General features: G+C 41.5%; 1 protein-coding gene across 1 annotated transcript in view; it reads left to right on the plus strand.

The window, feature by feature from the left end:
* The window catches only part of ADAM12 (ADAM metallopeptidase domain 12), a 305,398-nt gene that overhangs the window by 211,467 nt on the left and 77,543 nt on the right, over positions 1 to 16,388 (plus strand). The window contains exons 6-8 of the mRNA XM_032794825.2: positions 5,460 to 5,643; positions 13,539 to 13,604; positions 14,553 to 14,624. Of these exons, the coding sequence (XP_032650716.1) occupies positions 5,460 to 5,643; positions 13,539 to 13,604; positions 14,553 to 14,624 (322 nt within the window). The remainder of the gene's footprint in view (positions 1 to 5,459; positions 5,644 to 13,538; positions 13,605 to 14,552; positions 14,625 to 16,388) is intronic.

Raw genomic sequence — 16,388 nt, forward strand, 5'->3', positions numbered from 1 at the left:
ATTGGGAAAAAATGCATTTGTAGGAAAAGAAAATTAGTGAGAAAACAGAGAGCCAGCCAAGATAATGCATATTTGATATTCATTATCTTGTTACAAATGGTCAAAACCAGGTGCTGATATCCTGTAGGCGGCACTCAAAGAATAACATTACATTAAACTGAAAGTTATATTTTCCTTTATGTTGAATTTGCAGATTTTTGTACAGCATGATGACCTGTATACAAAGGTAGAGCTGTTCTTAAAAGGTTGTATTCTCATTCCAGATGGGTATTTCAGTGGCACAGTGAATTGAGGGTTCCAGTCTCAGTACTTTAGTTGGAGAATGAGATTAGTCACTCAATTAGGTGTCTCCTCTTCACTTGCATCCACATTTCCTGCTCCTGGGGAAAACACAATGGAAGGGAAATAGTGGTTATTGAGTGACTTTGGACAATGATTGAGATTACAAAATAATACACTGCGGAAGCTGTAGTAATGATACTACCACTTGCAACTTGTGCATTGTACAGCGTGAGCAACTTCTTTGATAAAGGTCTGTGATCATGATGCTGATGGCGAAGTGAGAGGTTTTTAACTAATTGTATAGTACAAATAAGGACTTTGTGTGAGTTTAAATGCAAAATATAACATGTATTATCTTACTTTTAGTAATCTGTATAGTTTAAGAAACAACACCTAAGTGTTGTGTAGTATTTAGTGTTCTGTAGCTGCCAATGCTATAAGAAATGTCAGAATTGCCCATCTCAAACAACGAAGGTGTAAAGCTCTTGGAGGAAATGGTTATCACTGAATTATAAATGCTCCAAAACAGTGCATCTCAGCCTCAGCTATATGGGTTGCTGTAGAAATTTAATACCCATATCTGATGCTTTTAATCTTCAAATTGTTTTTCTAAAGGTTTAACAGTCCACAAAACATGCCTGTGTGGTGGGTAAATATGAGCCTCAAGTGACTTGCCAAAGGCTACTGAGGGAGAGGCAAATGAAGGATTTATTGGACCCTGGTTTTGTTCAGAGCAGTAAATTATGTCTCTCTCTCATAAAGATCTTCTTGTGGAGGATATTACACGGACTTTTTAATCTGGTGAAAAACCCAATCTTCATCCTCAAAGTAAAGATCATTAGCGTTAACAGAAATGAACCTTTGGTTGAGCAGGCTGAACCACAGTTGCAGTTGTTTTATCCTAAAACTGTGCTGTCAGCTTGGCACCTAATTTTATTTAATTGGTTATGAGGCATGGGCTTTGATTTACTTCATTTTTTCTTTTAATTACTTTTTTCCTAATAATTTTGGTTTTTATTATTATTATTTCTTAAAATCCGCATTTATAGTATTCATCAATCTTCTGGGCACTTTTCACATACTGCCCCAGGAAGTATGCAGAGATCCATCCTGACATAATAAGTATAATATCTTATATGTACAGAGCACCTTTATCACAAGCACAAACATATGAAGAGTATACACTTCATATGCACAAGGAAGACACACCACTGAAATGAAGCCAGCTCTAGGCTGAAAAAATGACAGCTGCTTCCCAGCACACATGGACAGTACACAGCAGGTTAGGTCAGGAATTAAAGAAGAATGTCATAGTTAGTTCCAGCTTTCACAGGAATTTTAGGCAAGCAGAATGCAATTATTTCTGCTTTAACTTTGCCAGTGTTCAAGGATTAAAACTCCATATTTTACAGTTATGGTAAAAATTAATTATACTATGCATTTTTGTAGTGCTTTTCAGCTGAGGTTCTATTTCAGGGGTAGGCAACCTATGGCACGCGTACCAAAGGCGGCACTTGAGCTGATTTTCAGTGGCACTCACACTGTCTGGAACCTGGCCACTGGTCCGGGGGGGCTCTTCATTTTAATTTAATTTTAAATAAGCTTCTTAAACATTTTAAAAGCCTTATTTACTTTACATACAACAATAGTTTAGTTATATATTATAGACTTATAGGAAGAGGCCTTCTAAAAACATTAAAATGTATTATTGGCACACGAAACCTTAAATCAGAGTGAACAAATGAAGACTGGGCACACCACTTCTGAAAGGTTGCCAGCCTCTGTTCTGTTTAGTTAAGCCTTACAACAGCCTTGTTAGGTAAATGTTATCCCCATTTTACAGAAGGAGAAACAGCTGTGGAGAGCTGATTTGCTTTTGTTACACTGTAACCCAGTAAAACCTGATCTCCTGATGTCATGTGCTGTAACTCTTCAACAATCTCTCTGTTGCCTTTTGATACTGCCTGACAGGTTTTCCCCTACTGTAACCCTTAATTAGCAAAGGGGCCTGAGAAAGGAAGAAACTATCTCCAGTGCCCTGCGTAGCGTCACCTTTCTCAATAAAAGCAGGTTCAAATAGCCAAAGCTTTGTGTTCACTGTTTCAGAGAATTCAATTGGTTTTTTATCCTCTGCTTACTGTTATGTAGTCCAGGGGTCGGCAACCTTTCAGAAGTGGTGTCCGCCAAGTCTTCATTAATTCACTTTAATTTAAGGTTTCGTGTGCCAGTAATATATTTTAACATTTTTAGAAGGTCTCTATAGTCTATATATTATATAACTAAACTATTGTCATATGTAAAGTAAACAAGGTTTTCAAAATGTTTAAGAAGCTTCATTTAAAATTAAATTAAAATGTTGATCTTACTCTGCTGGCCTGCTCAGCCCGCTGCCGGCATGGGTTTCCATTAACCTAGGCTGGCAGTGGGGTGAGCGGGGCCTGCAGCTGAGACCCTGGCTGGCAAGGGGCTGGCAGCCAGAACCCCAGACCGGCAGCAGGCTGAGCGGGACCGGCAGTCGGGACCCCAGACCGGCAGTAGGCTGAGTGGTTCAGCCCTCTGCCGGTCTGGGGTTCCATCCGCTGGCTCCTGCCAGCCAGGGTCCCGGCTGCCAGCCCCACTCAGACCACTGCCTGTCTGGGGTCCCAGCCCTGCCCACATAGAGTGGGTACCTACCTTCTCCCTGGTTTTAGCCCATCTCTTCCTCTCTGTCTGCACTGATCTGAGGGGAGTGCAGTAAGCACAGGGCTGCGGCTGAAGGAGCAGGCTGGGGGTTGGGGTGTAGAATCTGGCCAGCAGCTAGAATGAGGGAGGGGACTCTGGGTTGGGGCAGAAGGTTTGGGTGTGGAGCACTTACCTGGGCAGCTCCCATTTGGTGTGAGGGGTGCAGGTGGGAATGGGGGGATGTAGGAGCTTCTATTTGGTACTCAGGGGGAGTGTGGGGGTTGCAAGAGTCAGGGTATGGGGTGTGGAGGGGCTAGGTATGTGGGGGGGTACAGGAGTCAGGGCAGGGATGGAGGTGTGTGAGGGGGGTGCAGGAGTCAAGTCATGGACTGTGTGGGAGCTGGGTATGTGTGGGGAGTGCCAGAGTAAGGGCTGGGGTCGTAGGGGGTGCAGGAGTTAGGGCAAGGGGCTGGGTGTGTGTGAGGGGGGTACAGGGATCAGGGCAGGGGCCTGGGGGATGTGGAGGGTGCAGGGCTCAGGACAGAGGACTGGGGAGGCATGAGGGGTTCAGGAGTCAGGACAGAGGGCTGGGGGAGGCGTGGAGGGTTCAGAAGTCAGGGCAGGAGGCTGGGGGTGTGGGCTGGAATTGTGGGGATGCTCCCAGCCCCCTGCCTTGAGCGGCTCACAGCAGGGGGCTAGAGGAGATATGCCCTGATTCCGTCCTCCTTCCCCAAGACCTTCCTCTTCTCCAGAGCAGTGAGCACGCTGCAGCTGCTGCTCCGGCTCCACTTCTCCCCCTCCCTCTCCAGGGACATCAGCTGTTCGGCCACAGGGAGGGAGAGGAGAAGGGGCAGGAACCTAGCATGCTGGGGGAAGTGGTGGGGGAGGAGGGAGTTTGGCTGCCAGTGGAGGCTGCCCTGCAGCAGCAGCAGGCAGGGCCAAGCTTCTGCCCCCTGCCCCCGCAGGAGAGAGTGGGGGGCAGGGGCGAAGAAGAGCAGGCTGGCCCGGGCAGGATTTTTAATGTCAAGCTACTGCCTGCTGGGGTCCCGGCCATCAGCCCCGCCCAGCCTGCTGCTGGCCTGGGTTCGGCAGCGGACTGAGTGGTGCCAGCGGCCAGATCCCAGCAGGCAGCAGCGCGCCATTAACAATCGGGATGGCACACCTGCCATAGGTTGCCGACCCCTGATGTAGTCACTGCACTAAGGATGCAACTCATTGTAAAGCACTTTGCAATACCATCTAATATGAAAAATAGCTAAATGTCATACTCTCTTTTCCTACTTCAACTTCCATCTTGAAGCTGGAGTCCTGGCTTCTAAACCACCTTTATGTCCGTCTATGCCAGTTTCATGCCAGTCTGGTCCATGATATAAGTTAGAGCAATCTTTTGATTCTGTGGTACGACCTTACATGGGCAGCTTTGACTATCAGCTCAAATGATATTATCGTAGTATGAGGCTATTGTACTTTACAGTAGCCACCAATAACCCCTGAGGGGCTTTTCCAGCAACTAGGGATTGCTGGGGCATTGGCACACTCTGGTCACACTCCCTATGCAGCGGGGAGTAAGTTGGAGGTGGTGTAAGAGCACTATGGTAGCGCTCTGACGCCAGTGGGGGTTCCCTTAGGTAGGGGAATTTGCTCTTGCAGTGAATGTGGCAGGACAGTATCCAATGTAATAACCCTTTTTATGTGAGCTGTAAGAAGTATAAAAGGAGAGTGGTTTTCTGGCCAGGGCACAGGACTAGACGCCAGGAAATGCGGGTTCTGTTCCAGGCTCTTCCACAGACTTCCTGTGGGACTTTCATCAAGTTACTTGTTTTCTGAGCCACTGTCTCTCCATTACATACAGTAGCTCTCAGGTGTTTAGCAAAGGTTACATTTTTAATGTTTGTAAAACTCTTTGAGCTTCTTAGGTGGCAGGTAATATTGCAGTTCATATTATTATTCTTGGAGTCTATTGTATTAAACAGAAATCCAGTGGTTAATGCATCTGGGCTCCATTATAATTCCCTATCATACAGTATTCGATAACTCATTTTGATACTGAGGTTCATCTTTGAACTGGCAGATTTGCTGCTTGCAGCAGCATTCACTTTAAAAGTTATAATACATGTTGCTGATCATAATGAATTTTGTATTTTTTCTTATAAAAGTATTTCACTACATTCTTGTTCGTTAATATTTGCCAGATACAATGCAGATGCATTGTAACTCCTCTCCGCAGTGGTAATGCATCACAGGAAGAATGGAAAACACATCAAACACAAATGTAATTTTGCTCTATAGCACAACATTTCAGAGGAGGAGTATTTTCTCTCTGACTTTACTTCTTGTAAAGTACGGTATGCCTGCACGACACATACATCACAGGTGTCTCAGACCCCAGTAGGTTTTGACATTATAAATCAGTATTCATATTTCATCATCATTATTAAAACCTGTAGGTTGGCTGAAAACAGACACACATTAGCACTTAAAAGCAATGTGTCATTTTCTGATCTTTTATAAAACAGGGGGCTTATTTTACTTGAAAATAAAACCTACATTCTGGAGCCATTGGAAAATGCTACAAGTGAACACAAGATCTACCAAGCTGAGAACCTGAAAATAGCCTCTGGATCTTGTGGCAACCAATTCAACGTCTCTGGCATCACTATTGATGACACACCACAGTCTTCTCAAGCATTCACAACGAGGGTAGGTGAAAAGATAGTTTTATGTTTGTGGATTGTTGGTGATATCCTTATGCTAATTTCCAGAAATTGGTGAAATATCCAGATCAAAATTAATTGTTGCATTACATGTGTATCATTTAAAGCAGGGGTTCTCAAACTGGGGGTCGGGACTACTCAGGGGGTCGCAAGGTTATTACCTGGGGGATCACGAGTTGTCAGCCTCGATCCCAAATCCTGCTTTGCCTCCAGCATTTATAATAGTGTTAAATATATTAAAAAGTGTTTTTAATTTATTAAGGGGGGGTCGCACTCAGAGGCTTGCTATGTGAAAGGGGGTCACCAGTACAAAAGTTTGAGAACCGATTTAAAGTAATGCATGGATGGTGAAATCGAGGCTCCATTGAGTGGGGCCAAGATTTTACCTTGAGGTGGTGACCATCATGAAATCAAATAAAATAGAGATGATTGGAAAAGACCCTGCTAAATTCTCTCTTCTTTGCTGGTGCTGGATGGTTCCTTATACTACAATATCAGATGGTTAACCCAGCCTAGTTCTAAACAGCCCAGCAAATGGAGCTTCTGCCATTTCTCTTGGGATTGAGATTCCAGTGTAGAGAGATTTTCCCATTTCTAAAGTTCATCATATGACTTCTGGTGTTATACCTCTCTGGATCTACCTGGACATATGGTTTAGGACAGTGGTTTTCAACCTCTTTTCATTTGCAGATGCCTAAACATTTTGAATGAAGGTGCATACCTCTTTGGAAGGCTTAAACATAGTCTGTGGACCCCCAGGGATCTGCAGACCGCAGATTGAAACCCACTGATTTAGGAGGCTATCACTTCTCCTCCCGTACTTAGGTCAAAATATGGCTTTTTCCGAGGAAAAACATTGGGGAAATTGTGCCTTGCCAAGGGTGCGCTCTCTCTTGCTGCTGCTCCTTGGGCACAGGAGGAGCACAGTTTGTTCCTTGCATTAGGCAGAATGTTCCCTGTGCTGTTCCAGCCCTGCTTCATTGACTGATGTAGAGGGAAGGGATGCAGTCACAACCCTGCCTTCCAGGGCTGCCCAGAGATGGGGGACAAGAGAGGCAATTTGCTCCAATCCCCATAGGGGACCCCACGAAAGTTTTTCGGGGCCCCTGGAGCGGGGTCCTTCACTCGCTCTGGAGGGACCGGAAAACTCTAACAGGGCCCGGGCCCCTGGAGCTTCTTCCACTCTGGGTCTTCGGCGGTGAGGGATCCTTCAGCCCTGGGACCCGCCGCTGAAGTGCCGGGTCTTCGGCGGCAATTCGGCAATAGGGGTCCCCTGCTGCTGAAGACCCCAGGCCCCCTGAATCCTCTGGGCGGCCCTCCTGCCTTCAACATCCTGCTCCCTGGGGAATAGCAGGAGCAACAGACCTTATGCTCCTCAGATTGTGAGTGAGCCCTGGGTAGCTTCCAGTCCTGCGCAGGGGCCACTCACAATCTGAGTCTTATTGCTTTGACAATCAATACTTGTTTAGTTCTTGTACACTTTGTCCATGAGTTAATCTCTCCAGTTTCTTAGGCTTCTATTCATCAAAACGTTTAACCACATGGTAAGTTCTCTTAAAGACAATGGAACATAAGCATGTGTTTGAAGTTAAACATGTGCTTAAGTGCTTTGCTAAATCAAGGCCTTTAATAATTTTTCTTGCTCGTATTTTAATTCTTCCCTGTTTTCATAAATGAGGTGGTGCAGAACTGTAGGCAGATTAAAAATTCTGGTAATGTATTTTGATTCCTGTGCCACTTGCAATTCAGTCTTGAAGAAAGCAGCTGACAATCTAGAATAGCTTTTAGCCCACTCAAGAGGGAAAGGAGAACGCTATAGCCATGTTACTTTCCTAATAATACATGTAGAAATTAAACAAACCTTTTTATTGTAATAGGAAAGTATCTTATGCACGCAGAACATGTTCTCAGCATTTTATTCTAGGAATACATCGTCTGTAATTGTTTTCATGTAGGAGAAAATGCCCATGACTTTCAATGCATCTAGCTAATGGAAATTGTATAAAATAAATAACTTTCAAACCAAATGGAAAAAATATTGCCACAAATTCATGTGCATTTTGGATTGGGATTGTAGAAGGGAATGGTTGAGATGTTCAAGAGTAACACAGTAGCTCAAATCTGCACATGGTTTTTATTAAATGGGAAATATTAGTATTTATAGCCACATTGCCTACCTAGTTCATTTAGTCTTTATGTTAAGTTCAGTGTTAAGGAAAGCAGCTTAAATGGCATCAAGGGATGTTATTTATGTACTGGAACAAATTCATTTGCCTTTCAGGAACATTAAATAGTACATTACCAAATTTCTTTTTCTCCAAATACATGTACATTTGCTGTAATATGTTGCTACGTCTTTTTCTAATGCTGTAAGTATGGGTAAGTCAGGACATAAATTGCACCACAATGCAATTAATTTCAGAAGACAAGCTGAAAGAAGTGATAATTAAGTACTTTTTATAAATAAATATTGTATCTGAGGAACACACGCAGCCTCTGGCCAAGTCACAGGAATAGGTTCAGTACACTAATAAGTCACCACAGGCTCATATGATTGGGCCCCTCCAGTCAACTGTTCAATTTCTAAATCTTCCCCGTTCCAAGCAGGTTTACTTTGAGATGGCTTAAATTGATTGGCATCCCAAGCATTTCTCACATGTTTACATCTATGCTGTCATCTATGGTCTTAATATTAGCTTTGGGAAAAACCAAAGCATCTTACAAATCTGCGGTTTTTCAGAACAGCAGCTCAGAATGAGTCTCAGTCATCTATTAAAAACTACAGTGGCAGAGAAACCAGCTCTGCCACACATAGGAACATGTAGTCATTTGTTTATTTCGGTAATGTGGCGTTTCACCCATGCCCAGTGTTTGTGGATAGAGATTTTAAAAGGAAGGTAAATCAAGATGCTTAATCATGCAAATCCCCAGACTTCACACAAATGTTGCACTCAGCCATAGATTTCTCCAGCCCAGAGAGTTTAGAGCATTTGCTCTACCTGTAATTTGATTATTATACAGATACTATGGTTTAAATGTCAAAATCTGCTTATAATAAAATGTATAAAACTTCATAGTTATAGAGTTATTAAGATTACAATTGCCAGTAATTTTTCATCTTCCTCCTCTAAATTTCTTTGCAGGACACTAAAAATTGATGAATTTAGTAACATTGATGAAGGTAGTAACATTTTGCAACCTCCAGGATGAAGCTTGTATTTCTGTATTTTGTTTCACAATTCTTGTCTCTATCCTGTTTTGCTTACCTTTCTTTTCCCTTTCCCATTATCTCCCTTTTCCCTGAGTCTGTCCAGACCTAATCTTACTCCCCATTCCCAGTTTTGCCTCAGCAACCTTTCTTCTCAATCCATCACTTCCACTCACCCACCCATTTTTTCCTGAAGTTCATGTTTCTTTGTAGCTTCCTATATTTATGTCATTCACTGATTCCCCTCTTCATATCTCCTCTAGTTCACTCCCCATTCCCTCCTCACTGGTGTTTCTTAGTGGTCATAGATTCATGGGCTTTACAACCAGAAGTGACCACTGTGATCATCTTATCTGACCTCCTGGAGTGCACAAGCCATAGAACATCCCCAAAATAACGCTTAGAGCAGATCTTTTAGAAAAATATTCAGTTTTCATTTTAAAATTGCGAGTGATGGAGAATTCACCGTAAACCTTTGTAAATTATTCCAATGGTTAATTACCCTCACTGTTAAAAAAAAAAAAAAAAAAAAAAAGGCCTTATTTCCACTCTGAATTTGTCTAGCTTCAACTTCCAGCCATAGGATCATGTTACACCTTTCTCTGCTAGACTGAAGAGCCATTATAGACTGTAATAACTTCATACCATAACCGTCTCTTTGTTAAGCTAGATAGATTGAACTCCTTGAGACTATCACTATAAATCCCATTTTCTAATGCTTTAGTCTTTATCATGGCTCTTCTCTGAACCCTCTCCGATTTATCTACATCCTTCTTGAATTGTGACAACCAGAACTGGACACAGTATTCCAGCAGTAGTTGCACTGGTGCCAAATACAGAAATAAAATAACTTCTTTCTTCCTACTTGAGATTCCTCTGTTTACGCATCCCAGGATCTCATTAGCTCTTTTAGCCACAGCATCACATTGAGAGCTCATGTTCAACTCATTATTCACCAGGACCCCCAAATCTTTTTCAGAGTTACTACTTCCTAGCATAAAGTCCCCCTGTCACTGGGCCTCAGTGGGTCACAACTGAGAATACTAGATTCAGGACAAACTGCTGAAAAATGGAACAGACTCGCCCCAAACTGGTGGTTATTCTTCCTTAAGATATACCATAGCAGTAACAAAAGTAAGCTTCTTTCTCACCACATTGACTAACAAGAAGTCAGAAATGCAGTCTCTTTAGGTATCATAATCCTTGTTTCAACACCCAGATGCTAGACTTAATGATGAATGGTTATTAAAAACCAATTTCATCAATGAAAGGGTTCCACTGATCCCAAAAGACTAGCCACATATCCAGGTCAATATATAACTCAGATCTTACCCAATAATCATGCTGTTGCCAATCCTTGAGTAAATGATATCTATAGGTGTATTTTATAAGAAAAAAGAAAGAGGTGAGAGTTTAAATGGTCAATGAAATCAAATACATATAATAATTGCCAAGTTCTTGTAGCAGGTTTGAAGCAATGATGGAATAAATTGCTGGCTTGCAAGGTCCTGCTTGCTTGCTAAAGCTTGGAAGGTCCTCAGTCCCTTGGTTAGAGGGCTCCCATTAGTATAGGTCCGTGGTCCAGGGGTCAGAGCAGGAAAGAGGCAAAATGGCTCTTTCCAGGCTTTTTTATAGTTTCTCCCATGTGGACGGAAACTCATTGTCCCAAGCAAAGCCCCCAGCACAGTTTGTGTAAAAATATAGGCACAAGATTGAGTCCAGTGTCATATGCCCTTGCATGCTTCCATGAGTCATAGAAGCAGTCATTACCCATATTTTGGCTAAAATGTCCACAGGAAGACCCATTGGGCGGGAATAAGCTTCTTCTGTGACCCATTGTGCTCATTAATGGGTCAGCAACTTGAATGGTCCATTCACAATCTGCTGGCTAGACTGGATGTAAGCTACCTGGTGGGTGTCTTCCCAGGAGCAAACACATTTGAAATATTGGTACATAGTCAATATTCATAACTTCAGATACAAAGATGATATACACATACAAGCAGGATAATTATATTCAGTAAATCACGTTACATGACAAACTTTGTATAAGATTTGTTGCAGTGTTATAACAGTGATAGCAACAATGATCTACATGGTCATATTTTAATCATATAACATCACACCCCCATCCTGCAAGTATGACCTACATTCTTTGTTCCCACACGTATACATTTACATTTTGCCATATTAAAATGCATATTGTTTGCTTGCACCCAGTTTACCAAGCGATCCAGATAGCTCTAAACGGTGACCTATCCTCTTCACTATTTACCACTACCTCAATTTTTGTGTTTTCTGCAAACTTTATCAGGGATGATTTTACGTTTTCTCCCAGGTTATTGATAAAGACGTTAAATAGTGTAGGGCCAAGAACTTATTTCCCATTTACAGCTACATTTTGAGACCCATCAGTTAGCCAGTTTTTAATCCATTTAATGTGTGCTATATTAATTTTATATCAGTCTAGTTTTTAATCAAAACATGGTGTGATATCAAGACAAATGACTTACAGGAGTCTAAATATATTACAGCAATACTGTTACCTTTACCAACCAAACTGTATTCTCATAAAAAATATGATTAGTTTGACAGGATTTATTTTCCATAAACCCACGTTGATTTGTATTAATTATATTACTCTCCTATAGTTCCTTATTAGTCGAGTCCCTTATCAGCTGCTCCATTATCTTGCCTGTGATCAATGTCAGGTTGACAAGGCTGTAATTACCAAGCTCATCCTGTTTACCCTTTTTAAACACTGGCACAACATTCGTTTTTTTCCAGTCTTCTGGAACTTCCTCAGTCTCCCAAGATTTATTGAAAATTAACATTAACAATCCTGCAAGTTGTTTGGCCTGCTGTCTTAAAGCTCTTGAATGCTCTAGACTTGCTCATTTAAAAATGTCTGACTTTAGTAGCTTCTGTTTAACATTCTTCAGGCATACTAAGGGAATGGGAAGTGTGTTATCTTGATATGATGAGACCGCATCATCTCTTTTTTCCCCAAATACAGAAGAGAAACATTTAGTGAACACTTCTGTCTTTTCTGCAGTATTATTGATAATTCTACCATTTCCATGTAGTAATGGACCAATACCATTGTCAGAATTCCTTTTGTTCCTATTATATTTAACAAACTCCCTCTTATTGTCGTTAACTCTACAGGCCATAATTTCTTCTTGCCTCCATTGACTTCTCTAACAAGTTTTCTACAATTCCTAACTTCTGATTTATATTCTTTACTATCACCTTCTCCTTTCTTCCATTTGTTATATATTATTTTATACAGCTGCCTTCACTTTCCGTCTAAACCAGGTTGGCTTTTTAACCAGTATAACCTTCTTGCTCAGCTGTCGGATTGTGGCTTTTTTGGGCATGTAGTAAGACGTTCTTAAATTATTCCCAATTATCATTCATATTTTTCTGATTAATTTTTTTCTCCCAACTGATTTGGCTCATAAATATTTTCAGCTTTGTGAAACTGGCTCTGTTAAAGCACCAAACATATATATCACTGGTCTGGACTTTATTCTGCTTGCACATTATAAATGTGATCAAGTTATGATCACATGTACCTAAGCTACTATTGATTTTTAGTTCTGTTGACAGTTCCTCTTTATCCATTAGGTCTAATATAGAATTCCCCCATGCTGTCTGCAACACTTTTTGAGTTAGGAAATTGTCATCTATAAAGTTTTGAAATTCCAAAGATGTTTTAGTGCCAGCAGCATAAGACCTCCAGCATATGTCACTCAAATTGAAGCCTTTATGATCACTCAGTTCTTTTTCCTTACACATTATAGATAGCTGTGTAAGAAAGCAGTTTTCCTGTTCCTGTGATTTAGTGGTCTATAGCAGGCACCAACTTGTACCCCATCTTGTCCCTTATTTGTTAGGACATTGATCCTTAACCATTCAAGCTCATTTTCTTCCGAGTTATCAGTGACTTGGAAACAGATAATGTCATTTTTAACATAAAGTGCCTTTCCCGCTCCCTTTTCCTCACTTGATCCTTACTAAATAGGTTAAAACCATTGATTTTAACATTCCAGTTGTGTGAATCATCCCACCAAGTTTCAGTAATACCCACCAGATCAAATTTATGCTGATAAATGAGCATTTCCTATTCCTCTTGTTTGTTACCCAGGCTCTTAGAATTGGTGCATAGGCAATTCACGAATTTCTTCTCTTTATGTCGTTTGGTCCCTTGACTAATTTTGTTCTCAACATCTCAATTTTGTGCTAAGTGGTCAGTTGACCATTATGTGAAATATTACAAGCTGTTACCATAGTGCTTCTCTGAAAATATTGCAAGAAACAGCTAAGGTCTTTCCACCAAAAAAGATTTTAGTCGTGCAAGGGGCACTGACCATTTCAAATAGAGCAAGGTGGAGGATTACAAATTACAGAAAGGCCATTTGCCTACCTGTACTGCCCAGCTTTCTTGATGATTGGGTGAATGCCATGTAAACATCCTCTCCTCTGATTGAAGAGGGAGAGGGTTATGTAAAGAAGAGAAAAGAGACCAAGAATTGAGTGGCATGAAGCTTGAGAAGGAAAATTTTAAAACTCTTTGACAGTGTGTTTGCTGGGGTGACCGAGAGCTGATACTCAGGTGTTCAGGGTCATTTGATGCAAAAACAGATGTCTATTTATATTTGTTTTGGCAGCACAAGAGGGAGACTCTGAAGATAACAAAATATGTGGAGCTTGTTATTGTTGCAGATAATCGAGAGGTAAGAAAGTTTTAAAGAAAAGATGCAGTTAGTACAGGGAGTATTGGAAGGAAGGTGATTGTTTAGTTCAGTTTTCATGGTGTTCAAACAATTGTGCTTAAGAGACCAATACTGTACATTGCTAAAACAACATTTGTCATCTAAGTAGGGCTACAGTAACAGAAAGGACTATTTAAAAACAGTGTAAGGGTGACAAGTATTTGTTCCAAGGCTAAAATGTTCCTTGCAACACTTTGGAAGGAATTTAGTGCTCACAAACATCTGGGACCTCTTTCAGTAATTTAAATGGATGCCTGTAAGTATTCACTGGCCATGACCCAGTGAGGTGGTTGAGCCCCAATGCACTATTTAACTCTGACCTCTGGAGACCATCACTGTCTAGAGTAAACAGCATAATTCAGTGTTGGTGGTGGTTGTAGTTTGGCAATTATGCTGAATTAAGCAAGACTGTATGCAGTTTACAAAGTGGGTTTCAAAACAAATAAAAGAGACAGATTGTCAAAAATGTCTCAACGGGCTGGAGTGAAACTAAAGATGTGAAATCTTGGTACGAACTGTTTTCCAATTTACATTTTTTCTTTCAAAATGTGACAGACTCCGCTTCTTGAACACTGCTGGTTAAATAGCAGACATCACTTTCTTGCAATAGCAGAGACCGTTAAAAGAAGAACCTTTCCATTTTTGCAATAAAAACAATCCTTGGGAGATTCTCCGTAGGAGTGTAAGGGATTTTAGAATCTTTTCTGAAAACAAAATCCCTTCGTCCAATTTGTGCCAAATTTTGTGCCATTTTGAGCCAAATCCTAGTCCCGCGGAAGTCAATGGGTCTTTGGCCTTTTATGCATTTAAACCTCAAATGTTAATGTCAGTCTGCCAGTGGTAGGTGATTTTTGCAGGCAAATGTCACAATACTAATGCTGATTATGCATTACTCTTTTACATTCTAAGTTTCAGAGACAGGGGAAGGACGTGGAAAAAGTTAAGCAGAGGCTGATAGAAATTGCAAACTATGTCGATAAGGTAAGAGCATCAAAAATATTTCATTTTCTCAAGCCTCACAAATATTTCCAAGGGGTATTGCTGTGAAATCTATGCCATCTAGGTTTATTGGGAAGGAAAAGCCTTCTGAAATTCAAAAATTGTTACACACTATTCCTGCAAAGACAAGAAAATGGTTTCTCAGTGAGAATGTGTCAACTAGAAAGAATGGCAAGACCTAGATTTCCAACACCACAGCATTTTTATTAGGACAGCCATGAAACAGTTTGGGGGTGCTGTGCATGTGGCAGTGGGATGGCTAAGGTTCTGTTAATGCAGTTTTTAAGACAAACATTAACCTAGACCTGACAAAATTCTTTCTAAGTGCAAAAGAACCACAGATGTAACGAGACAAAGATACTTTGTTTAGGTAATGACCAACTGGGGCATTCCAGTGACTGGGGTGAAAGTTTGTTGCATTCTGAGGCCTTGTCTGTACTAGAACATTTTTATGTTGCCAGCACCATTGCAACCCCTCTGAATGTCTGTTACACTCCACATGTCCATAAACAGAAGTGCCTGCAACACTGTGCAAAAACATACCCCACTACTGTGACTGTCCTTGGTCTGAGCAAAGCTGTGCACTATATGGTCCTCCAGTGTGTCACTTTGTACTGTTGCAATGCTAGTGCAGACATCAAGTACTACTTCAGAAGTTGCATTGGTGCAATTAGTTGTCCTAGCATAATTCCACAATGCTTTTGCCCATCTTTTGTCACCTCTCAATCCACCTACCCGCCAGCTCCATGCAGGTCTGAAAGTATCCATTGCAGTACTTAGCTGTTGTTGACTATCTACACAAGGGCAGGTTTACAAGCAGCCATGGCTTCTCTGTTTCTGCTGCTCTCATGTGTTGACTTCTCAAATGTGGTGCTCACCCCGTACTCAAATCTTGCAGAAAAATATCTCCAGCCAAACTACAGTGGCAGCAAAAGTATGAACTACCCCACCATGTCCTGTTCAACTCAGTAAGTTGTGAACTCAGTACCCGAAATATCTCAAAGCCTACCTGGAACCAGCATACTTTTTGAGGCACATTCCTTCCTTGTAATGCTCATGGATGTGGAAGGCTCACCAATGTGCAGCCACCTACACAGGGCTTGTGATAGAACCACAATTTAGGCTTTAGATTTTATTAGGCTGGCCTGAAAATGTGGGTAATTGTTGGACAAAATGGGGAAAGGGGTAGGTTTCGAAAAGGGATTTGAAGAAGGAGAGGGTGGTTGGTTGAAGGAGCAGAGAACATACTCCAGACATAAGGGCCAGCAAGGGAGAAAGCTATAAGGTATTGTGGAAGTAAGTTAGAAAGAAACAAGACAGGAAGCAAAATTAGCAGCACACAGATCCCAAGTTGTGCAAATGGCAGGAAACAAGAGTTGAGATGTGGGTAAGAGCAGACCCACATGGTAGTTTGAAGGTGAGGATGAGGAATGAGATGTAGAGCTAGACTTCTTGTATTTAATGTGGTTTCTTTTAAATATACTATATACACCAGCAGCAGAGAATCCTGTAGCACCTTATAGACTAACAGACGTTTTGGAGCGTGAGCTTTTGTGGGTGAATACCCACTTCATCAGACGCAGGTAGTGGAAATTTCCAGGGGCAGGTATATATATGCTAGCAAGCAAGCTAGAGATAACGAGGTTAGTTCAATCAGGGAGGATGAGGCCCTGTTCTAGCAGTAGAGGTGTGAAAACCAAGGGAGGAGAAACTGGTTCTGTAATTGGCAAGCCATTCACAGTCTTT

This window comes from Chelonoidis abingdonii, chromosome 15 (genome assembly GCF_003597395.2).
Source record: "Chelonoidis abingdonii isolate Lonesome George chromosome 15, CheloAbing_2.0, whole genome shotgun sequence".
Classification (NCBI taxonomy): Eukaryota; Metazoa; Chordata; order Testudines; family Testudinidae; genus Chelonoidis; species Chelonoidis abingdonii.